The following is a 25,509-nucleotide window of genomic DNA, read 5'->3' on the forward strand; positions in this document are numbered from 1 at the left end:
CTCTCTGAGAAGTGCAAGAATAGTTTTATCTTTTCTTGATCTCAGAAGAACTGAAAGTTCTTAATACTTAGTCTCTTAAACAAACACTATTATTGGTATTCCGAGGATAAAAAGTGGAAATACAATATTGCAATAATTTAAAACTTTTCATTAAAAATGCCGATTTAAAATGATATTGTGTCAATCAAATGTTTGTACGCATATGCATAGCAGCATTATTTACAATCGCCAAAAGGTGGAAACAGCTCCATGAATAGCTAAAAAAATGTGCTTATATGTACAATGAGATATTATCCACCGGGAAAAAGGAAGGAAATTCTGATACAGGCTGCAACACGTGACCCTCGAGGACATCATGTTAAGTGAAATAAGCTGGTCACGAATAGACGAACACCGTACAATTCCACTTATATGAGGTTACGGAGGCGATTGCAGAACAACGCGAATGTACTAAGACACGGAACTGCACAATTAAATGGTTAAGACGGTAAATTTTATAGCATGCATATTTTACCACAATAAAAATGTTCAGTGATGTTGTGTAAAGATTAGCAAGACTAGAAGACACTGGTTTCCTTACGTGTCATATTGTACGTACTCTGGGTAGACAGCTAAGATGTTAATCATGTGGTTTAAGTTTTAGTTGTAAAGACTGCTTCTCATTTGGTTTCAAGAGAGATTGTGTTTAGGATAACTTCAGGGAAATATATATATATGTACATACATGCATATATCACACACACACGCGCACACACACACATATACACACGTGTGCACGCGCGTGCGCGCCAAACTGCTTAGAGCCGAATTCTCAACTGATAGGTCCCATTTCCATATTCGACCACATTTCCAGCTCAGAAAAGTGTGCAGAGACGAGAGCCCGGAGCGCACTGCTGCTCTGTGAGCGGGGAACCCCTGGCGCGTGGGTCCCGCAGAGGCACCACCGGCCCTTGTCCTTCCCACCGGTCACGAAGATGTGCTCGCCTCGGCTGCCTCCTGGTGGTCAGGGATGGAACTACCTTTCAGGGCCTGTATAGAATCTGGATAAATCCGCACTTTGTATACAAAGGAAGTTCAACAAATATTTGTTGGATATAGACGTCCTTCTTGAAGGCGGAGGCCCAGAGCAAACACAGTAATCCTGTCGTAATCGTGGAGAGCAGAATTTAATGGTGCTTTTCTTTAAGTAACTAGGTTTAAGGTGCTTAAAAAATTGGTACCTGATTTCTTTTTCCATTTAGTTGGAAATTACTCGTTCATCACCTATTTATACTAATTGGCGATGCATGGTATTTTAGTTACTTGTGAGGTGTATGTATCTTCTGTGGTACTTTTGTAAATTAATTTTACTACTGTTTATTAAACATCTGCTCATTCAAGGCTGTGGCTGGGTGCTAGGGGAGGTGAGATGGTCCCACTTCCTCCAGCCAAAGAATTCCTTGCGCTGAGCTCTGGGCCCAACTCTGCCCACTGGGGGAATTTGCACCCCGTTCTGAAATACAAACTATTAATTCACAAATAAACATTTTTTACATGGTGCTGAGGCCATTCAACGGGGAAAGGACCGTCCTTTTGAGAAATGGTGCCAGGAAAACGAGATATCCACATGCTAAAGAACGACATTACAACCTTACCAGACACCATATACAAAATTAACTCAAAGTGCATCAAAGACCTAAAAGCAAGAGCTAAAACAATAACACTCTAAGAAGGAAACATAGGGCTAAAGCTTCACAACATTGGATTTGGCAATAGTTTTTTAGATGTGACACCAAAGGGACAGGAACAAAAAGAAAAATACTGTAGAAAAATTGGACTTGATGAAAAGTAAACATTTTATGCATCAAAAGACACCATCCGGGCTTCCCTGGTGGCGCAGTAGTTGAGAGTCCGCCTGCCGATGCAGGGGACACGGGTTCGTGCCCCGGTCCGGGAAGATCCCACATGCCGTGGAGCGGCTGGGCCCGTGAGCCAGGGCTGCTGAGCCTGCGCATCCGGAGCCTGTGCTCCGCAACGGGAGAGGCCACAGCAGTGAGAGGCCCGCGTACCGCAAAAAAAAAAAAAAAAAAAAAAGTACCGTAATCTAGAGATGATTTAAAGTATACGGGAGGGTATGCATAGGTTATATGCAATTACTATGCCCTTTGGTAAAAGGAACTTGAGCATTTGCATATTCTGGTAGCCTTGGGGCCTCAAGGAACCAATCCCCTGCAGATACCAAGGTACAATGTTACATGTGGTGACGGATGTTAACTGGACTTACTGTGGTGATCATTTTGCAATATATGCAAATATGGAATCATTACATTCTACGCCTGAAAGTAATAAAATGCTATGTCAATTACACTTCAATAAGAGAAATTCTCACAGCAACGCTGTGAGGTTCACAGGCTCCCCGGTTTTCCAATGAAGAAATGGAGGCTCAGAGAGGTTAATTAACTTGCCCAAGGTCACACAGCTAGTAAGTGGCAGAGCCAGGACATTCATATGAGCCTGCTAGCCCCCAAGCCCTTGCTCTTAACCAGTAGTGTATGTATATGTTTTGGTTAGAAAGGTTAGGCTTGTTTTGTGTGTTCTCCAAAGGGACAACTATGACCTATGGACAAAAGTTACTGGAGAATGGCTTTTGCTTCGATCCATTACAAGTGCCCTACGGGAGTTGTCAAGAAGTGGGTGGTTCCCAGTGCTGGAGGTCCAGTAGGGTCAGGTGCTCGAGGCAGGAGGGGGTAACGCCTGCCTGAGCACCTGGCAGGGACTGCACCTGTGCTGAGGTGATGAGGACAGCCTTCTGGAAGGGAGGGATGAGTTCAGATCCAATTAAGGCTGGATACCAGCACTGTGTGTCAACGCGTTAAATAAAACCTACTTGATGACCTGGTTGACTTTTGGAATTTGTCAAGAGGACATCTGAGCCGTCTTCCGTACATGAAGGAGGAGAAGGCTCCGGTACCTGCTGGAACCTGGGGTTCTCTGAGCCGGAGTGTCCACGGCACTGAATAAGAAGAGCCAGAAGAGGACCGGGCTGCCCTGGGCCTCCTGAGCCACTTCCTGACGGCAGCCTCTGCTCCTGGAGACGGACAGACAGGGCCGCGCAACCCCGGGGCCGAGCTCCGCCCTCCTGCCGCTGGGGTGTTGATGAAACAGGCTGTTTTCATTGATTACCTGTTTAATTGTTTATCTACTCGTTTTCTTCTTGGCTTCTCCTGGCTACATCTGCTTCTCAGTTACCTTTTCCAACCCCCTCATTTTAATCGTGCTTTTGTCTAACGTACCATTTCTTCTTTCCCTCGCCCGCTTCCCCAGCGAGGATGGCTCTTCCCGGCACCGCCCTCCACCCCGCACTCCCCCGCCACCTGTGATGGTCATGAGCAGAGGGGGGCCAGGCAAGACCCCCACCCCCAGCTAACTCCTGCGGACAGAGTCCCTGCCCTCAGCAGCGCTGATCAGACAGGCAGCACGTATATTCTTCAGATAACTGAGAGGGTGTCTGAGTCCAGATCACAGATCTGACCCTCATCGGCTCCCCAGCACTCGGCAAGCGTCATGTGCCCCAGAGGGCACGAAATGGGGATTATCTACGTGGGATCATGTTGAAGATGAATCCAGGTGACCCAGTGTGTGAAGCAATCGAATACAGTGCCTGGTATGTAGCCGCCGCACCCAGCTCCCCAAAGGGCTCTCATTGTTATTACTTGGAGATCTTTCTAGAAATTTAACATTGCTGTGACGTTTACACTGTAATTTACAAAAGTATCAGTCCCCAAGGGATCAGGGACTTGCTTTGGCAGAGAATAAACAGGCAGAAATGGGAACGGAGCTCCTATGGCATGAATTGTGTCCTCTTTCTCCTCTGAGCCCCTCTGCGCGGCCCCCATGTCACCAGCAGGGCAGCGGCGGAAGGACTTGCCTGTGCACGTGCGGCCCAAGCGCCGACCTGTGGACTTGCACTTGAGGAACCGGGACCAGGAGCTCAATGTCCCCTCCTAACAGGGCAGACTTGCCTTCCTGCCTATTCAAGAGTCATTTTACTTGATATGTAGGAACAACGTGCTCGTAAGTGGTTTGTAGCTGCCAAGAGTTACAAGTGTGTCATTTTCTGAACATTGTCGACCCCCGGGAGAAAAAAATGATACCACTTGCAAATGATTCCTGTGCAAAGTCCAAGGCAGAGAGCATTGCCACAGAGACAAAACGAGAGATCACGTGTGTACAGATTTCAGGAAGCAGCATTCTCTTTACTGCTTGGCCAGCCAGTTGTTTGCCAAGGAAAAGAAAGGAGACGTCAGTGGGTTCTCCTGGCCGCGCTTACCTTGCTTTTCCCTCTAGAAGAATGAGGCGTGTTTAATCCTTTTCTTTCTATCAGAGAGCACAGACCCGTTGGGGGTGATGCTATCACGCTTGAATTTTGTTGACTCAGCAAGTGGCTAAGTGCAAGCAGCAGTGTCCCAGGAACTGTGTGCTCCGGAGGAAGCAACATGGACTGACGGCACCCTTGAAGGACTCGTCATTCATCCGTCAAATAGCTGACTAGAGCAGCCGGTCAGAGACTGAGCCAGGCCTGGGGTGCAGCCGTGAGCTGAGCTGGCCGCTGCTTCCTGGGAACTTACAGTCCGATGAGACCATCACTAAACAGGGCCCTACACCAGCAGACGTGTACCGTGTTCCATGGACTCCAAAGCACCCCTGATTGTAAGACTCGCCATCACGGGTGTCCCCAGCTGTCCGAAAGCAGAGCGTTCCCGTGAGGCCTTCCATGAGCCGGAATGGCGTAAAATGAAGAAGCAATTCCTTTTTATTGTAAAAGTGAAAATCTTCAAATTACTCTTGGTTAGCAAAAACAGGCACGAATGCAGATCTTTGGTAAAAGCAAAGTGGCATAAAGTGAACTTTAGAGAAGCAGGGAGCCCTGTACTTTGTTCCACCAAAATAAAAGCTACGTTTATGATGCTAAGATGTCATTAATCGCAGGACACAGCTCCCTGCTTCAGGGATGTTCAAATGTGAAAGAACTGTTTGTCTTAGAATCTGCATGTTTAAGAATTAACTTAGAACTTAGTTCATTGTTGGGCTTCCCTGGTGGCGCAATGGTTAAGAATCCGCCTGCCAATTCAGGGGACACGGGTTTGAGCCCTAGTCTGGGAAGATCCCACGTACAGAGGAGCAACTAAGCCCATGCGCCACAACTACTGAGCCTGCACTCTACAGCCCACGAGCCACAACTACTGAGCCCGTGTGCATAGAGCCCGTGCTCCGCAGCAAGAGAAGCCCGTGCACTGCAACGAAGAGTAGCCCCCTCCCGCCACAACTAGAGAAAGCCTGCACACAGCAACGAAGACCCAACGCAGCCAAAAAATAATAAATAAAATAAATAAATTTATGAAAAAAAGAAATTAGTTCACTGTTACTCATGGTGAGTGCTTTAAAGAAAAAACCCCACCGTGTTACAAGAAGGACCGGCGGATTGGGTGACCTCCAAGCTGAGGATTACGGATTTAAGAGTGAGGAAGAGAGACAGACGCTGTCTTGAACGAACAGGACAGGACTCGAAGGAAGCAGGAGCTCAGAGGAGGGTGTCAATGCGGGTGGGAATCTCCAGGGAGGAACCGAGCTGGAATTTTTTTTTTTTTAACATCTTTATTGGAGTATAATTGCTTTACAATGGTGTGTTAGTTTCTGCTTTATAACAGTGGATCAGTTATACATGTACATATGTTCCCATATCTCTTCCCTCTTGTGTCTGCCTCCCTCCCCCTCCCTGGGTTGAATGACAGCTGGGAAGAAAGCCCCAGACACGAGGTGTAACAGTGCAATGGCAGAGAGCAAAGGGATGGGCGCAGAGCCCACCCTAAAGTGTACATGGAATCTCAGGGACGTCCAAAAGAGGTGTAACAGTGCAATGGCAGAGAGCAAAGGGATGGGCGCAGAGCCCACCCTAAAGTGTACATGGAATCTCAGGAACGTCCAAAGCACAGACTTGAAAGGGAAGAACAAAGTCAGAAGACAAACACTTCCCGATTTCAACAGCTACTACAAAGCCACACTCATCACAACAGTGTGGTACTGGCAAATAGACAGACCGATGGACCAATGGGACAGAAATAGAGCCCAGAAATGGACCCTCGCAAATATGGTCAAATGATTTTTGACAAGAATGCCAAGACCATTCAATGGGGAAAAGACAGTCTCTTTAAACATGGCGCTGGGAAAACTGAATATGCACATGCAAAAGAAGGAAGTTATACCCCTGCCTCACACCATATACAAAAAGTAACTCACATTGCATCCAAGACCTAAACAGAAGACTACAACTGTCACTTTTAGATGAAAACATAGGGCTAAAGCATCACAGTGTTGGATTCAGCAATTATTTCTTGGCTCTGTGGCTATGATCCCAAAGGTACAGGCCACAAAGAAGAAAAATAGACAAACTGGACGGCGTGAAAATCAGAAACCTTTGTGCATCCAAGGACGCTACCCACAGCGTAAAAAGACAACCTACAGAATGGGAGAAAATATTTGCAAATCCTATATCTGATACGGAATTAATATCCAGAAAGTACAGAGAACTCCTAAAACTTGGCAACAAAAAACTCACCCATTTCAAAAACAGGTGAAGGACTTGAACAGATATTTCTCTAAAGAAATATGCAAGTGGCCAGTAATCACATGAAAACATGTTTAGCTTCACTAATGATTAGGGAAAAGCAAATCAAAACCACAACGGGATATCACCTCACGCTCATTAGGACGGTTACTAACAACAGCAACAAACAGCAAAACCCAGGAAATAACAAGTGCAGGCGAGGGTGTGGGGGAATTGGAGCCCTTGTGCATTGCTGGTGGGAACGCAAAATGGCTCAGCTGCTGTGGAAAACAGCCTGGTGGTTCCTCCAATAATTAAAAATAAAATTTCCATATGATCCAGCAATCCCACTTCCGGGAATACACCCAAAAGAATTGAGAGCAGGGTCTCAGAGACATATTTGTACACCCACGTTCACAGCAGCGTTAGTGACAGCGGCTGTAACATGGAAGCAACCCAAGAGTTCAGGACAGATGACTGGATTAGCAAGATGTGGTCCATCCACACAATGGAATATTATCAGCCTTAAAAAGGAAGGACATTCTGACACAGGCTGCATCACGGATGAACTCTGAGAACGTTACGCTAGGTGAAATAAGCCAGACGCTAAAAGACAAATACTGTACAATTCCACTTATATGAGGTCCCTAGATAAGTCAGTTCATACAGACAGAAAGTAGGCTGGTGGGGGCCGGGGGCTGGGGGAGGGGAGAATGGGGAGTTAGTGTTTAATGTGGACAGAACTGCAGTTTGGGAAGATGAACAGGTTCTGGAGACGGATGGTGGAGATGCCTGCACAACGTGAAGGTGCTTAACGCCACAGAGCTGCGCACTCCAAAAGGGTAAATTTTATGTTATATGTATTTACCACAATTAAAAAAAAAAAGCTAATGGGACATATCCACAGCTCCAGGCAGAGACCATTTGGGCTGGAGTGAAGGACTTCGCTAAGGAAGCAATAAGAGATGGGTTTGGAAACAGAGACGGGGACCAGATGTGAAAGGCATACGTTGGATGACAGTTCAGAAGGAGTTTACCTCTCAGGCATCAGGAGATCCTGGGAGGAGTCTCCCCTGCTCCCCACTGTGCACACGGGCTCCAAAGTGAAGAGACAGGATGAGTTCACCTTCCCAGAAAAGAGCCAGACCTGGAGACCCCAGGGTGGGGCATTTGCAGGAGCTCTGGGGAGGAGCAGAAGGGCTGCCCCACGAACCCAGCATGGCAGGGCGGTCCCGGGGCGCCTGAGGGTGACAAGCACCGTGTGCGAGAGAACACGGCGCCGGGCGGGGAGCGCCGTGCCTGGGGTGTCCGAGGCCGGGGGGTGCTGGGGGCCTGCAGACAAGGAGGAGCTCTGAGTGGGTGGCAGCGGAGCGTTGCCAGAGCCCTCGGACGCCCCTGGGCACTTGCCAGGTGACGATGGGCCCAGGAGGCCCCCGGGGGTACCGTGTGGGTTACAGCAGGGAACGGCCGCGCAGGGTGTCCTCCAGGCTCACAGGTGCAGAACCTCGGTCGGAGAGTGAAGGACGCCCACCTCGCTGAGTCCCAGAGCTGGAAACGGTCCCTGAGTGTCAGCAGGTCAGTGAGAGCTGACCCCCCCCCCCCGTGTCCAGAGCCCGTGGTCGGGGGTCATCTTCGCCTCCCCCTCCCCCAGCCCCTTTACGGTTCTGTCCCCGTGCATTTCACTATTCTAGGTGGTCATGGGAATGTTTCTGAATGTCCTCTGAGTTAGAAAATAAAGACTTCACTGAAAAGCTCTCTGCTTGATTCTGTGGCTTCGACTATAAACCTGTCTCTCAAGGACTTACAGGACTAGCCTGCTTATGACCCTGAGGCCTGAGAGACAGGAGCCCGTCTCCACATCTCTCTGGCCAGGAGTCCTGCAAACAGAGCCAGTTCTGAGCAGAGGAGCCTCTGGGGGAGGTGCAGGGAGCTCCGCGCTGGGACAGTTGTGTGGCAGTGGCTGCGAGGGTGGAGGGGGTCCTTAGGGCGACATCCACTCTGTGTGGTCAGAGCGGCCGCAGACCCTCCAGCTGGAGGAGTGTCCTGACGCCAAGATCAGATGCAGAGGAGGACGGGGTCTTCCAGAAATGGTGGCTCCGAGGACGTCGAGGGGGCCTTCAGAGGCTGTGGTGACGTCAGAGGGGCTCCGGCTGCAGGCCGCCCACCCAGGGTGGGGCAAAGGCGTGGGGAGCGGGCAGGTCTTGGACACCCTTGGGGGGGCGGGGCTGTCCTTCCCTCTGCTCTTGCTGCTGTGCGTCACTTGGCCCCACGTCTGCTTAGCGAGGGTCCACCCGCCTCATCTAGCAAGCTCCCAGGCTCCTGCAGTGTCCCCTCCGCTGTCGAGCATCCCCTGCATCGAGGCAGGACCAACCCGTCCCCCCTTTGCTCTGTGGGTGGAGAGTCAGCAGGCCCTTGGTGCTGAGTGGGGCCAGCGGTGGGCCCTGGGCTCTCGGGGATTTCATTTAATCCAAATCGACGTCGGCACCCTCCGAGCTCCCCGCAAGTTCAGAAGGCGAGGAGAAATAAGACGCGGGACCCAGAAGTGGAAATCAAGCATCAGCTTTATAAAGGCACGGCAAGCGGCTTTCCAATTCTCCTTCCAAAACAGAATCGGCTGCGTGCACACCGCCTGTGGGTTCCCCCGGGGCACAGAGCACAGAGCAGAGCCAGGGACTGAGCCTCGCGGGCCAGCCCCACCGTCCGAGCTCATCCACGCGTGGAACCCCCTCAAGGAGGGGCTGGGAGGGCACCTTGGGGTGCTGTCCCCCAGGAGCCCTCGGGGGTGCCCCCAGCACCGCTGCCCTCCTGTCTCGCTTTTCACCTGGATGGAGCTTCCCCTGGGCATTTAAGAGGCAGGTCTGTACACGGCACTGAGTAGGTGTTGCTGGAGCATGGGAACGGGCCAGGGCAGGGCTGTGACTCTCGTTCACCAGGGGCGCGGGCGTGCCCCCCAGCCTCAGGCCACGACGGTCCACGGCTGACGGGTCCTCAGGGCCTCCAGGCCGGGCTGCTTGCTGGCTGCCCTGCTCCCCCCGTCAGCTCAGTGCCCGGTGGCTGGTCCCCTCGAGGTGCTGGGCGTGCTTGCCGTCCATCTGCACGGGGCTCCGGACTCTCGGGCGTTCAGCTTCCACGGTCCTATTCCTTTATTCCAGCAGCAAAGTCTGCTTCTTCCTCGGTCGTGGGAGATGAGGCCCTCACACCCTTTCCGAACACCTGTCCTGACCCAGAGAGTAGCACCTGCCGGTCGCCCGGGGCCTCCCCCGTGGCCCCACTCCGCCACCGGGATCTGAGGTCGGGCCGCTTCCTCCAGGCAGGAGGCTGCTTCTCTTTGTCTCGGCAGAAGGATCTCAGAATCCAGACACGCCTACTCTCGACCCTGTGATGGTGGGTTCTGAAAGCTCTTCCCTTTCGCTGGGCTGTCAGGTCACTGTTCTCCACCATTTTAAAAACAGAGATGGTGCTTACGCTGAGTGCCAGTGGTTGAAATTCTGGAGAAGTTTAGAATAATCTACCAGTGACATGAAGGCTTCCTTGGGCAGAGGTTCAGACGGAATGACGCCTTTGCAGGTCACAAAAGGCGGAGGTCCTTCAAGTCCCGACGCGGCCCCTGTTCGCTGTCTTGCTCCGGACGGGCCACCTAGTTCTTTGCAGCGCTTTGCTCCTCCGCGGCGTGGGGCACTCCCGTGGCAAGGGGGTGCACTGTGGCAGCTGCCGGCCCCCCAAGGCCACGTGCGGCCACCATGCCGGGCTCTTTCTCATAAATGGCCTGGTGCTCAAAAGGTTACTCGAGTGTTGGTGATGGTAAGTTGTATAACCATGGGGGAAGCCTGCTAATCTCTCTGAACTTAATTTCTGTATCTGTGAACCTGGAATAATACCAACAAACTCAAAGTGTGGAGTACAGGACTTAAATGAACCCACAGATGTGAAGGCACCAGGAAAGGCTACAAAGCAGCTTACAAACATTGCATATTACTGTTGTTTTTTATTTATTTATTTACTTATTTTTATTTCTGGCTGCATTGGGTCTTCGTTGCTACGCACAGGCTTTCTCTAATTGTGGCGAGCAGGGGCTACTCTTGGGTGTGGCGAGCGGGCTTCTCATTACGGTGGCTTCTCTTGTTGCAGAGCATGGGCTCTAGGTACGTGGGCTCAGTAGTTGTGGCACATGGGCTCAGTAGCTGTGGCTCATGGGCTCTAGAGCGCAGGCTCAGTAGTTGTGGCGCACGGGCTTAGTTGCTCCGTGGCATGTGGGATCTTCCCGGGCCAGGGCTCGAACCTGTGTCCCCTGCATTGGCAGGCGGATTCTTAACTGCTGCGCCGCCAGGGAAGTCCCTATTGTTGTTGACGATAAATGTTTAAAGCCTCTGCCGTCTTCCTAGAGGGACCCATCTTCCCACCTGGGAGGCGGCGCAGTTGAGGACGGCCAGCAGAATACCTGGTGTCCTCTATCCAACCGACTTTACGCGCCCTCTGCTTAGATCACACGATCAATTTTACAAGGGCTCGGGGCCAAACTCAGCACTGCTGATGAGCTCACGTTTCTGGAGGTACAGCTTCCCTTCCGTGGAAACAGGCACCAGCGTTTTCATGGCTTTTGTTTTTCAGACCAAACATGCTTTGGGATCTTTAATGTGAAGAATCCTAATGGTTGTGGAAAAGCTCAGGTAGCCCCTGTGCTACCATTCATTCTGCAGGACTGGTTTGCACCAGTGATGTCAGCACGAGAAACGCTGAACCGTCTCCACAAACATGGGTGGAAAGAGGACACTTCGGAGCAGGAGGGAGGCCGGGCAGCCTCGGGAAGAAGGCTGGAAAGGAGGCCAGGGCCTCCCCCCCGGGAGAGCCGTCCATGTCCAGGCCTCGCTGAGAGGAGCCGCTTCCTTGCACCCCGACAGACGGTCTGCTGCCGCCGTCTGCGCAGCCTTCAGGAGGGATCTCGGGGCCTGTGTCCTTGGAAAGCCTGGCCTTCGTCCTGGCCCCAAAGTCCCTCTGCACCGCTGTGGGGACACGCTGGCTCGGGGTCTCGCTACACAGAGAGCGTGCGTCCTTCTTCTCTCTGTCTCTCGGTAAGAACATTTAACGGGAGATCTACCCCCTTAACGAACTGCGAGGTGCACGACCCCTTGGGTTGACCTGAGCCTTGCACGAGGGTGTCTGGCCCTTCCCGTCCCTGCAGCCTCCCTTCTGCGGCTCCTGGAGCTCAGAGCTGTCTCCCTGGAGCAGCATTCACGTCCCGTCCCCACACGACAAGCTCCACAGCCGCGCCGGCCCACCTTCCGTCTTCTGTCCCCTCGGGCACCGCTCGCCTTGTTCCTCCACCTGAAACGTCCCCGGACTGTTGCCACTGTCGCGACGTGAACGATCCCCCGTCCTCCTGCAAGGGCACCGTGACTCCTCAGAGCCGTGTTGGGACTGCGCGGGTGAATCCAGAATTATTCTGGGCTCGTCCCTGGGATCAAGTGTTTCCTCCTCGGCCCCTGGGCTTTCCTGCACCTGTAAAAGCAGTGCTGGACATTTGCCAGTTTCGTCTGTTCCGCTCCTTTCTGGCGGGACCACAGCTCCGCTCTCTGCTCTGACTCTGGTCGTGAGCCCCGTGCCGGCGGCGCGCTTGGAGCTGGACGGTGACTGGGGAGTTGAGACAGAGAAGTTTAGGACTCACGGGTCCTGGAGGACGAACCGGGGCCGCCCGGGGAGGTCAAGGCAGGTGCAGAGACAGAGAGAAGCAGGACCTGGGCATGTCCTTTATTGGGGTCCAGGGTGGACCGCTCTGGGGTCCCGGAATAAGGTGGGGTCGGTCAGTTCAAACAATAGACTGGGGTTTTGTTCAGGTCCTTGGGGGTCTCATCTCAGGGCGCACGCAGGGGACGTGGGAGAGGTAGGGGGTCAGGGCAGGAGCTCCCGGGGTTTCGATCCCTGCGGCTCTCATCAAGGCCCTGTGCACACGAGGGGCCAGTGTCCCCCCCGGCCCCCAGCCGCACAGGATGGCCCCGAGGCAGCGACACATGCAGCCGTTCAGCTCAGCTCTCCACCATCTCCCAGGCGATAAACAAAAGGACCTTCCTGTCCCTGACAAAGCAGAAGGAGCCGCGAAGAAATCACTGTTTAAAAAGGCCAACAAGCACAGAAGTGTCCTTTCCTGTTTCTCGTAAAGACGGTGACTCTGCTGCTGCCGGAGTTTTGCATACGTTTTCAGAAACACAAAAATGGTCATGATGCTTGAGAACGAAAAGCCCACAAGAATTCTTTTTGTGACTTAACGTGCTGCCGGCTGGGAGCACACTCTGCCCCCGTGTGCTTCTGGATTCAGGGGACGTGAGTACTGTGAAAGCTGCTGCTTCCGTCTGGGGTGGAAGTGAAACCGGGGCACGGTACTGCAGTGGGCGTGAATTCACACCGGCTTCGGAAGAGGAGCTGACCGGGGACTTGGCGGCAGCTCGGGGACTTAGAGGCACGTGAGCTCTTACGATCTGGCCATGGGAATTTCCTCTGTTTTCATCACCATTCCTGAACATCCTTTCTATTCGTAATATCCTCCCTGGCACGGGCAACAGAGCACAGCAAGTACTTCCGAGGTGAGGAGAGGTCACTCCTGCATCTGAACTTGACCGGACTTGAGAAGGAGTGTTCCCCACGGGTCAGGAAGGACTGGGTTCCTTGCTCAGACTTGTCTCATTTGCATCATGTTTATGGCTAATCCGGGGAGTTACGTGGGGCGTTACAGCGCTAGTAAACTAGCCTGGAGACGTTCGCAGTGTGTGACATGTGTCTGGGCTCAGAACACTTCTTAGGGCTTGTGGTCACCATCAGAGTCCTTCATGAAGACCATCCACTGTCTCTTGTGTTGAGAAAAGACGTCTTAAAAAACTATAGTAAAATATACATACCATAAAATTTACCATATTACCATTTTTATGCTCACACTTTAAAGTGCGTTCACGTTATTGTGCGGCCATCACCACTATCAGCGCCAGAGCTTTTCATCTTCCCAAACTGAAACTCTGTCCCCATTAAACTATTATGCCCCCCCCAGCTCCCGCCAGCCCCTGGCAGCCACCTTTCTACTTCTGTCTCTGTGAGTCTGACTGCTTTAAGGACCTCACAGAAGTGGAATCACGCCGTATCTGTCCTTTTGTGAATGGCTTATGTCACTCAGCATAATGTCCTCAAGGTTCATCCATGTCGTAGTCTGTGTCAGAATCTCCTTTTTTTTAGGCTGAATAATATTTCATTGAATATATGAACCACATTTTTTTATCTGTTCATCTGTTGATGGACGCCTGTAATGCTTGCAGTCTTTGGCATATGTGAGCAATGCTGCTGTGAACGTGGGCAAACAAATACCTGTTTACACTGAGATCTTTCCTTTTGGAAAAGTCGAGGCAAATGGGAAAAATTCATGCTTTCTTGAGTTCTTGTGACTCACAGTGGCCCTAAACCGACTCTTCAAGTTTTGTAAAGTAGGTATCACAGTTAGAAAAGAGCCTGAAAACTCTGAGTGGAATATATTAGGTGATTTTCTCCCCAGACAACGTAAGGGAATTAAGACCAAATAATACTGAATATTTAAAGAGTTGCTGTGTTAATATTAGATGACGGTTTAAAAATATTTTAAATACGAGACTTCCCTGCCCCACAGATGAGTAATGAATAAGAAATAATCTCACCGTGGCATTCACGGCCCTGGATGGTAAGATTTCAAAATACAAGCAATGGAATAGTTAGAGAAGCCCGAGGAAAAACCTAAATCAGGACCTTGTAAATATAACCACGAGATCGTAGAAGTTTGCTAATACTGCTCATATCCTGCTTATGAGAGGAAATGGTGCATGTTTACATGTGAATTTTGTTTTTCATTTTTTACGGTTACCCTAAAGAACAACGGCCATGTACCTACAAATTGGAAATACAAACCCCAGAGCAAGGAAGCAACGTGGTTTCCATGAGGGTAGATGCGGCCGGTTCTTAAGGAGACCGCCTCCACCTGGCGCCCTGCAGTCGCGAGGGAAGCGGGGGGTGTAGTGGGGGGGTGCCGTGCCCCGCAGTTCCCTTGAGGCAAGCGGAAGCATCGCTTAGGGGTCCCGTCCCCACTGGGCTGCCCAGAAACCCGCCGGCCAGTTGTAACGGTGGCAGAAATCGGTCTTGATAAGTCATGCAGCTTCTCAGAGAAATGGAAGATCACCAGACTGAACAGCAGCCTCCTTTCCTGGCAAAAGGCTGCCATCTTTCATGGTTCAGTTTGTGTTCCTTTAGTCCCCAAAGAAACGATTTCCGGCCCCGACCTCTTCCTGCGGGACTTGGTGTGCAGGTCACACCCAGCTAGTCGACGTTCTGTTCTGTGAAGTGACCGCCTGGGACACATCTGTCCTGCACACCGTGACCTCTTCTGGAATCACTTTTGCGTTCGCCAGGGGCCCGCCGGTGCTCTGCACGCGAGGACCTCAGCGAGTGTGTCTAGAGTGGATAATGGAGTGGCAAACACACTCGGATGTTTGTGTAAGACCCTTCACCCAGTTGTCATAATATCCTTACTAGTAAGAAGCAAGTGTGCAAACCAGACCCAGCTAAGTACATTTATCCTGAAAACTCCAAGCCTGCTGGTAAAGGGACTGCGGCAAAGCTCGAAGGAAGTGTCTGGAAGCGTTCCACAGTCAACCTTTTTATCGGCTGAAGTAACTGAAGGCTCAGTAAACTGACAGGTGACGTACAGTTGGAAGGCATTGCTAATAAACTGAATACAGGGCCCAGGAAGGTCTAATGGACCGGAGGGACGCGCCAGGACCAGCAGGATGAAATCCACCCAGGAGAAGGCCAAGTCCTGGATTTAGGCTGGAAAATCCATGCGACACGTGCTACAGGGGAAAGTAGAGGTGTGGGCAGGAGTGGGGGAGGAAGGGGGGAGGAAGGGGGGAGGAAGGGGGGGTCCTCTTTGTGAAAAGCTGGAAACGGTGTCATTGCTCACTAACGAGGCCATGGTTACACGACTAAGGCTAGGCATTCCGCAGAACATTGCACATCTGTTAAAAAGAACAAGTCAGAGCTATATATACAGACCCGCAGCGAGTTCCAAGGCGCATTAGCAAACGAGACGCTATCACAGAGAAAATGGTGCAAGAATTGCTGGCCAACCAACAGTGTGGTTGTGTGTGTGTGTGCGTGTCTGCCTGTGAGCACCTGCAACGCGGGACTCCTGGGGGGCGCTGCACCGAGACGTTGGTACCCACACTCTGAGCAGGGCTGGAGAGGAGACTTTCACCTTGACTTTATCTATTTCTGTATTTAATCCCAAAGCAAATGTATTTATATAGTAATTCTACAATTACACACATCACATCGGGGGCCTTTTTGATTGACAATGAGGAAAGGTGATGAGACTGTTAAAAAGCAAACTCGAGATCAGACCCCTTTAGCGATAAGGCCACGTCCCAGGTGGTCGCCGGGCCCGCCTCCCTGCGGAGAAGACAGGAGGGTCCAGAGGTGCCCCTCCTGCTGGACACTGGCCGGGGCCGGGCTCCACGGCGGAGGCGAGAGTGCGTCTGGTCCTGTTTCTTCTCTGCCTGGACCCAGTGGGTCCGGACCCAGGAGCAGCTCAATAGTGAGTGGACGAATGAATGGCGAACGAGGACCCGTGTCGCTGGAAAATGAAGTTAGGGCTGAACTTGGACGTGTTCTCGTCTATGGAAGGTTCTTGAGTGGCAGACAGACTCCTCCTGGACCAGCAGAGGGCAGAGAAGACAGGGAAGCAGGTGTCCTGCGGCAGATGTCACGCCAGCCCAGAGGCCCCTTCTCGGGCCCCTCACCGCCCCGGCCTTTGTCTCTCACCTGCGGCTCTTCCCTCACCCGACCTGCAGGTGTCCTGGTGGCCGCACTGCCTGGGCCCCGACACCTCCTACTTCCCGTTGATTTTATTGTTCTCCACTGCCCTCGTCTTCGGGGGCTTTGTTTGTGTTTCGCTTGTTCGCAGCCCTGCTGCCCAACAGCTCCTGGCGCTCGGCTGGCACTCGGTAAATACTGGCTGAGTGAATAAATACTTAGCGGGGGGCAGGGGCGGAGCCGGTGTCTCCGGAGGCGGGATCCCTCAGCCCTGCCGGCGCTGGGGAAGGGCCGCCAGCTTCAGGAATTAAGCCCTGGGGGTTCCGGAATCCCGCCCACATCCCCTGCGCCCCTGCCCTGAGCTGCTCCCACCATCCCGAGGCCTCGGCTACAACTCTGGAGCGTCTCTGGGCGGCTTCGATGACGTCCTGTGTGTAAAGTACTTGGTAATGTGGGCGGAAGGTGTGTGGCGACCCCAAGGGGATGAATCAGAGCTTGCTTTCTTACGCGTGATCTTTCTCCAGTTACAAACGGGGCTGCCCTTTTGTCCCATCCCCCCTCTGCCTTTCCTCCCCCTCCTCAGGGGTGTCTCAGTCCCCCGGCCCAGCCCAACTGGACTTATTTCAGGCTTTGAGGAAACGGGCATTTCCCCAGGCTTCCCGTGTGTCGAGCTTTGCGAGGGTCCTTCCTGTCTAGAGCCCCATCTATCCACTGTGCAGCCTGGGGTCCGTCCAGTGGAAAAGCTCAATGGTATTCCGCTTTGTGCTTTCCTGCGCGGAGAGGTTTACGTAAATTACCTTATTTTTGTTTTTGAAGTTCTGAATTTTATTTATTTTTTATACAGCAGGTTCTTATTAGTTATCTATTTTATACATATTCGTGTATATATGTCAATCTCAATCTCCCAATTCATCCCACCACCACTTTCCCCCCTTGGCGTCCATACGTTTGTTCTCTCCATCTGTGCCTCTCTTTCTGCCCTGCAAACCGGTTCATCTGTACCATTTTTCTAGTTTCCACATATATGCGTTAATATGCGGTAGTTGCTTTTCTCTTTCTGACTTACTTCGCAGTTGGATTGCCATTAACCTCGGGGAGTATTCGGCAGGCCCTTTAAGATGAGGAAAGAGGTCTGGAGAAGCAGGTGAGCCCCTGTGTACCCACGGTGACCCCTCGGCGCGCTGCCTGCGCCCCGGCCCACCCCCAAGGTCAATGACCCCGTGAGGGGCAGCTCAGCCTCGGCCACCCCGAGAACCCCACCTCTGTCCTCCTGATTCAACCCGGATCCACCTGCCAAGAGCCTCGCACGTACGGAAGAGGTGAGGCCAGGATTGCTAGTGTCCTCGAACAAGGAAGAATCAGCAGCTGGGCTGTTCCCAGGATTGCTAGTGTCCTCGAACAAGGAAGAATCAGCAGCTGGGCTGTTCCCAGGATTGCTAGTGTCCTCGAACAAGGAAGAATCAGCAGCTGGGCTGTTCCCAGGATTGCTAGTGTCCTCGAACAAGGAAGAATCAGCAGCTGGGCTGTTCCCAGGATTGCTAGTGTCCTCGAACAAGGAAGAATCAGCAGCTGGGCTGTTCCCAGGATTGCTAGTGTCCTCGAACAAGGAAGAATCAGCAGCTGGGCTGTTCCCAGGATTGCTAGTGTCCTCGAACAAGGAAGAATCAGCAGCTGGGCTGTTCCCAGGATTGCTAGTGTCCTCGAACAAGGAAGAATCAGCAGCTGGGCTGTTCCCAGGATTGCTAGTGTCCTCGAACAAGGAAGAATCAGCAGCTGGGCTGTTCCCACTGCCTCTTAAGGTCCCAGAGGTCATGCTGGCAACTGGCCAGCGCCGAGGCCCTCCCGAGGCTGGCCTGTGAGGCCACAGGCTTGTTGTGGCCAACCTGACACAGAGAACTTTGGTGGAATCGTTAAAAATAAAACAGGGACTTCCCCGGCGGTCCAGTGGTCAGGACTCGCGCTTCCACTGCAGGCACCTGGGTTCTGTCCCCAGTCGGGGAACTAAGGTCCCGCAAGCCGCACGGCGCGACCCAAAGCAAAACAAGACAAAACGGAGCTTTTTCTTAGCTACTACAAATTGTAAGTGGATGGTCTGAGATATAGACTCAGGACGATCACTTCCAGGGTTCAAGCTCTAATTTTCAGGCATGTGGCCAAGCCTGTCTGTAAGTTCTTAAAGGTGGTCAGTAGTCATCTGTGATTATTCCAGTCTAGGCTTTTAATACCCGAGAGTAACAATCTTCATAGCTTGTAAGTGAGCACATCTATTTAAAAAGTCACGTGCTCCCGTGACGGGCTGTGTGTAGGGCACCCTGGAAGGTGGCCGGGGACCATTTCTCACCCTTTCTCTATCACCTGGAGGAAAGCTGACTGTTTTTTGTCCTTTTAAATCCATCTAAGGACTTCCCTGGCGGCCCAGTGGTTAGGACTCCGTGCTCTCACTGCCGAGGGCACGGGTTCGATCCCTAGTTGGGGAACTGAGATCCCACCAGCTGCGCAGTGCAGCCAAAAAAAAAAAAAAAAAAATCATCTAAAAGGCGCATGGTTCCTCATAAAAACACTCGTAATTACTGATGTGTACAGTGCTTTCAGGCCCCTGGATGAAGGCTCAGACCACGGGCCTGCTGCTGGCTGTCCCGGGAGGGTGCCGGGGCCAGCAAGCCACACACAGGGATGGGAAAGGGCTCCCGGAACAGAAAACAGTTTATGAGACCAGTTGTGGTTATATACAAACGTGCATTTGTATGAAATCCTGTAGAAAACCCCATAGAAAAGACACCTGACAGAATTTTTCTCATGCCTCAGCCAACCTTGACCGTGAATAACATTTGAAAGTGTTTAAATAATTCTTCTAGGAGCCAGACTGGTCATGTGACCGCAACTCAGCATCCTCCAAGCGGTGAAGGCAATCCATACCCCACACTGTGCGTGTTCCTCAGAAACCCTTTAGCGGTGAGCGTGGGGCGGGATAGGAATCATCCTTCTTTCTCCCTTCCCTGTCAGTCTTTCTGGTGACAGGTTTTTCTGTAACTGGCGTGGAAGAATCCCAGAATCGCGGACAGACACCGTGGTAACTTACCCATTTAGTGTTTGAAATATAAAATATTAACATACTTTTACAAACCTGGATATAGGTGAAATTAAAAGCTGCTATTCGATTAAAAATTGTAATAGATTTTAAATAACTATTATGTGAATTAATTATATTTTAATATTTAAATGACTTGAGATATGACAAAATTATTTTAGTTACAAGTATGTAATTAAAGCTATTATTTATTATTACAAAATGTTTTTATAATGCTATTCTTGGCAACAGGAAAATCTTTACTCTCATCGAAGTATGTTGAGTACCATTTTTTGGAAACCATGTCAAGCATCATGATAATATTAGGATTCAGTTTGTCTTATAGAACTGCTAAATAGTTATCTAAACCCTAGTTTGTATTTTTAAGAAGTGTCTATTAATTCTGTTTTCACTTAAAAAACCTGGATGCTGAAAAGGGAAGCAAACAAACCTTTGAAGTAGATGAAACTCATTTTTAATTGTCAGGATTTAGGGTCTAGTCTCTCCCTCTGTTCTTTAGAAACAGTAACTACCCCCCGCAATTTTTCCATTTTGTTCTGCACCATTAAATTGTACTGTGGCAATAACATACTCCCAAGCAATCTCTTTCAGTCAGTATTCTTCCCGTGGACCATGGGAGTGGAAAAGGCAACGTCGTAGGGGAGCTGAGGGTGTCTTGAGGCAACCCACCATCGGTAGTAGCTGGTGGTACATGCAATCTGTATTTCTCATACAAAATCACATCTAAGCTTTTGAAATGAGGCCGTTTGCTATTCAAAGCCATCACTAAGGACTTCTAGCTTGTTTCACTTGAGAGAAGCTGAAATGCTTCCAGGTAGCACACGCCACAATTCATGCAACGGACAGCCTCTTGGTGGCGCTGCAAACCATTCATACCTGAAAGGCCGTATTTAAATTCACTGAGAGCATCTAATGATACACCGTTTACATATCATAATCTGAGCCTTCGAAATTAGAGGAACGTATAATGAATGGTTCCTTGTAGATCAAAAGAACATATCTTATTTAAAATTTTCACTTAAAAAAGTATAACAGAGTTTGAAGCATTAGGTAACCTCGTCCATTGTTAAAGACTAAAGCGTCAAAGCAAATAAAAAACCCAGTATTCTCATGTTTACCTTTAATTCAAGGGAAATGGCACAGGTAGCCCTAAGGGGATCAACCAGACCTTCTCAGCATCGTCTTCAGGCCCTGGCGTTTCTCTCCTTTCCTCAAAGAAAGGAAGACAAACGCCATATCCTTTGTCTGAAATAGGGAAGTACTGTTGGCACTGTCACCCCCGCTGGCTCGGGCCTCACCGGACCGATTTCGGAGAGCAGCAGAGGCTCGGACACTCGCAAGAGTGCAGCCTCTGGGGGCATCTGGGGTCGCACGTGAGATCTACAGGGGGTCAAAGGTGGCCTTGAAGACGAGACGCTGGACCTGGGTGGCGCGGGTGACCGTGCCCCACAGCTGAGCACTGATTGCCCCATCCTCTCACGCTCTCTTGTATCTAAAGCTGGCTACTGTGTTACACTGGTTTTTTGGACTTTCCGGAACAATATCTAATCATCAAGTAACACAATTCGGTGACATTAAGCAGGATGCAAATTCCAGACACGGCGATCATGAAAACCGTGAAGACGGTCTTCTCCGTTGGCCTGGACACGAAGCAGTCCACCGTGTTAGGGCAGGGCCACGCGTTGCATTTCACCAGGCGCTGCATGGCGAAGCCGTCGTACATGACGTAGAAGACGTACATGAAGGCGGCCTCGAAGATGACCCGGAAGAAGATGCTGCCCGTGTAGGTCCACCACAGCGACCCTTCGATTCGGACCTTCTGGCTTTTGATCTCTTCGATGTCCTTATATTCACTCTTTATCTCTCCCTTCATGAATTTCCTTTTCTTCTCGTGTCTGTAGTGGGCCACGTGCATGGCCACCAGCAGGGCCGGCGTGGACACGAAGATGAGCTGTAGCGCCCAGAGCCGGATGTGGGACACGGGGAAGTAGTGGTCGTAGCACACGTTCTTGCACCCGGGCTGCAGCGTGTTGCACACGAAGTCGGCCTGCTCATCGCCCCACACCTCCTTCGCGGCCACCACAAGGATCATGACGCGGAAGATGAAGATGACAGTGAGCCAGATCTTCCCGATGCTGGTGGAGTGTTTGTTCACGCCCCCCAAGATCGTCTGCAACGTGCCCCAGTCCATCTTCTCGTCCGGTCAGTTTGCGCTGGAAAAGACAAAGTGACACAACATGGAGGGGACCGGGCAGGACCGGCTCGTGGGGGGCTTGCTGGGTCCGGGCAAGTGAGCGCCCAGAGATCCCTTCCCGAACAAATGCCGGCTCTCACACTACCTCACCCAAGAGGAAAACAAACCAACCTCTTCTGCCGTAGGGCTAGCCGCGTAGTGCGCAGAACACCTGGAACGCGTTCTCTAGTAAAGAGGGGTATATCCAGCTGAGTAGCGCACCCAGTCCGTAGCACACGATCAACACGTGGGGTGGGGCACCCCGGCAAACGTGCGCGCCGACGCAGGGCCCTGCTGGAGGCGCTGACTGAACCCCTGCGCGGGTCCCCCCAACCCTCCAACGGCATGCAGCCCTCCCAAGTGCTTGTTCTGGACGGTACCCTGGCCTCGTGCCAGCCGGGGACGACCTCGACGTCGCCTTCAAGGCCGAGAGGCCAAGTCTCACGGCAGCACCTCCTTCCTTCACTTATCTCAATTCATTTTCATGGATGTGGGATGCAGCAGTGAAATGATTGTCCCCGATGGTAAAATCCACGTTTAATGTTTCCCAAAGGGCTTCACTTCCTGTCTCTATATGAAAAGGGGCAGGTTAGAAATGGTCCTTCCATGGAGAAAAGCCCCTGTGTGCGTGGGTTTTTGTGACTGTTCTGTGTATAGATTGGGGTCCTTGCTGTCCTGTTGGGACTGACCGATCGGTTAGTACTCAGGTTTGGAAAGTGTTGCGACGGTGCATTTTTATCATGGACTATGGTGTTTAGAAGTGTTTCTAAAGGGGTGCATTGTAAAAAAAAAAATGACAAAGTTTAACTCGGTGATTCCCCAGGACTGGCCCTACCGGGCACCCTCACGGTACTGAAGGTCAGTACCGACACTGCTGGGTGATGTGCTGCCTACTGAAGGGACCTGGGAAGCCTGTGCACTCACCTTCCACCAGCCAGTGGCCTCTTCATCCCAGGGTATGAACAGTCTTCACATACTTAAGAGTCACACCTGTCTGTCTCAATCAAGCCTCTTTTAAACAAGACCCCACCCTCCACAATCTGATGAGTAATGTGTCCACTCCTTCCAAACTGGTTCTCAGTCCTCCAGCTTCTCTTACTTAAAAGCTTAGTGCTCTCCTTATTCTAAGCAAGTCGGGTCCTGTCTCCCGATGGGCTTCCTGAACAGGTTGGGGAGAGTCTGATCACCCTGCTGCCTCTGGGGCGCTGCTGGGGGCACCGAGGTCTGGCTGAAACCATCCAAGGCCACCTCGTTCAGAGGCCACAGCAGAGACATGAGAAGGGTCAGGGCAGGAGAGCTACGAGCGTTGAGACATCCTAGTGAAACGCTCAGCCAGCTCAGCTCGAAAGAGAGAAACATCCCTGGGAAAAGGTCTGCTCTGGGCTCAGCCCTGACCCTTAAATACAGACGGTCCGGGAGGGCTTAGGTTCTGCACCTGGTCCGTCCTGCCCTAGCAGTGTACTCAAAGCTCTTGTGAAATCAGACCCTCCAGTTCTTCGCTGGCCCTTACTAAGTGGAAACAGGACACTCACAGAAACAGACCGTCTGGCGTGTATCAGTACATCTGGCTAAAAATCTGGAATGAGGCCAGCGCCCAGTGCAGGACCCGCACCCCTCACACCAGTCCAGTCAGCAGCGGCTGCGCAGAAGACAGTTCCAAGTAAACCCTATACTCTTGTTGTTGTTTAAAGCGCCTGGTTGGGCTGCAGCTACCTGTTCTAAAGATCCTTTAGAAAGAGGAGCAAATTAAAGTTGGATCCCGATGGGCTAGGGAGAGGCGGACCGACCCAGCGGGATGAAACTGCTCTCCACAGTGAGCAGCGGGGTGCTGGCCCCCGCCCTTCCTGGCCGGCCCACACCTGCGGGGGTGGGGTCGGGGGCGGAGGAGCTGTTTTGTCCTGTCGGGAGGCTGCTGGGTGAAGTACTAGCTTCCAGAAGGGGCAAAAGGGATCCCTTACTCCTTAGCTTCACAGTCCTTACTTCTGCTGATGGTGGCCCTTTGGCCCACAGGCCCCCCCCCCGTCCCCCCGTGTCTGTAATTGTGACTGGCCGCACACTACTCCCGACCCCGACTCAAAGGGCAAATGGGGACACGGCTGTCGCCACACATCTCGAGAGAGTCCCGGGGGACGGCCGCAGGGGCCAGCTCTCAGGAAGCTGGAGGACGGGTTAGGCTTCTTCCCTGTCCGGTAGGGGACGTTCAGGGCCGACGCAGCCGGCCCTAAAGCACGGCTCCCCGGTTTGGGACCAGCGCCCCGAAAGCCGCCCCCCACCCCACCTGCCCCCCGACTGCACCGCCCCCTGGAAACGCCGCTCTCGAATTTGCAGGAGAAAAACAGGCAACCACAGCGCGGACTCGATCCGGCTGTGCGGGGCGGCAAAGCGGCGCCAGGAGGCAAAGGTCAGTTTCCTCCAGGTTAAGCTTCCGCGTAACCCACGGGATGGACTTTCCTCTCTGAGCGAACCCTTCGGCCAGGTCGAGGCTCCTGGTGGACAGGCTCCTGGTGGACAGGCTCCTGGTGGCGGCAGGCGAAGCGCGCCGGTGTCTGTGCCAGGCTTTCCCCGGAGGAACCAGGCCGACTGCCAGGCGGCTCGGGGGCCGCGCACCTGTCCGGCCCTCCTTCCCCGCGCGGCCCCGGCTCCGGGCCAGTCCGCGCGCTGCGCACCGCGGGGTCGGCCGGGTCCAACCCCAGACTCGGCCCGAGGAGCTGCCGGCCAGGGGCTCGCGATCGCCACCCTCCTTGCACCCCAGCGCCTCTGTCGCCACTGCCCGGGAACGGGCGGCGCGGGGCCTCGGTGCGCGCCGGATCCAGCCCGGGGTACCCGGGTCCCTTCCCGAGGGTCCCACAGCCCCAGGCCTCCTGGGGTCTCTCCCCGCCGGGTCCGCAGCCCCCAGCCGTCCCGAGGAGCCGAGAGTGGGAGCCGGCCTTACCGACTGGAGCGGGGCGCACGGGCGGGGCGGACTCCCCGGGGTCTCGCAGAGCGCTCGGCGGGGCCGGAGCGGCGGCGGCGGCGAGGGGGCGCGGGGGGGCGGCGGAGGCCGCTATCTGCTCGGTGTCGGGAGAGCTCGGCGCGCCGGGCGCTCGGGCCTTGGACACCTGTGCGCTCGTCGGCGCCTTTTAACCGCGCCCGGCACCCCGCCTCTTCCCCGGAGCTGCTGAGAAAGTCCGGGAGGGGGCGGCTCCTCGGCGTCCGGCCGCCCCCAGCGCCGCGGGCGGGGCGCACCGGCCCCGGGTCCTCAGCGCTTCCCCGTGTTCCCGAGTCCCCCGAGCACCCCGGATCCCCGCGCCCCCAGACCCCCGGCCGCCCGGGTCCGAGCGGGGCGACGCTGAGCCTCGGCTCCCTGCGATTTTGGGGAGAGGATGAGGTTAAAGGATCGTTGTCGTTGCTGTTATTGTTATTTCTACGTGGACCGGTTCAAGAGCACAGTCGTAGTCAAAGCTCCGGTTTAATTTTTATTTTTAATTTTTTTTTATTTGAAGAGTAAGTTCAGGCCGGAGGTCCGGTTCCCCGCGAGGCTCCCCCCGGGCAGCGCGGTTGCCCTGGGCCGGTTCCCTCCTGGGAATGTGGGTTCACGGTGGGCGGGGTGGGGGGGGCACCGCTTGCACCGCCGGGCTTGGCCAAGGGCCTGCTTCTTTCTCCCCCAAACCTCGCAGGCAAACTTAACGAATGTCTCCTTGAGTTCCTGTTTGATTCGATCACTTTCCACTACGTGCCAAGGGCCGGAGTTGGACGTGGTGAGGACACAAGGCCAGCGCCAGGGACCCTGCACGCGGGCCCAGCCCTGCGCCC

The 25,509-nt window shown here is 52.9% G+C and overlaps 1 protein-coding gene across 2 annotated transcripts; it reads right to left on the bottom strand.

The window, feature by feature from the left end:
* Window positions 1-20,589: 20,589 nt before the first annotated feature.
* On the bottom strand, window positions 20,590-24,818 carry GJB2 (gap junction protein beta 2). 2 transcript variants are annotated; one of them, XM_060128798.1, is made up of 2 exons: window positions 24,650-24,818; window positions 20,590-21,697 (listed from the first exon to the last, which is right to left on the bottom strand). In XM_060128798.1, exon 2 carries the CDS (start codon window positions 21,673-21,675, stop codon window positions 20,995-20,997), a length of 681 nt encoding a protein of 226 aa, XP_059984781.1. In that variant the 5' UTR covers window positions 21,676-21,697; window positions 24,650-24,818; the 3' UTR covers window positions 20,590-20,994. The 2 variants fall into 2 exon arrangements, with proteins under 2 accessions (XP_059984781.1, XP_059984782.1); XM_060128799.1 differs by lacking the exon at window positions 24,650-24,818 and adding an exon at window positions 22,642-23,887.
* Between the last annotated feature and the right edge of the window lie 691 nt (window positions 24,819-25,509).

Source organism: Lagenorhynchus albirostris, chromosome 18, assembly GCF_949774975.1.
Source record: "Lagenorhynchus albirostris chromosome 18, mLagAlb1.1, whole genome shotgun sequence".
NCBI classification, from domain to species: Eukaryota; Metazoa; Chordata; class Mammalia; order Artiodactyla; family Delphinidae; genus Lagenorhynchus; species Lagenorhynchus albirostris.

Excerpts from the sequence above, each read along its gene's own strand:
- GJB2 (XM_060128798.1), bottom strand. The coding sequence starts at position 21,675 with ATGGACTGGGGCACGTTGCAGACGATCTTGGGGGGCGTGAACAAACAC.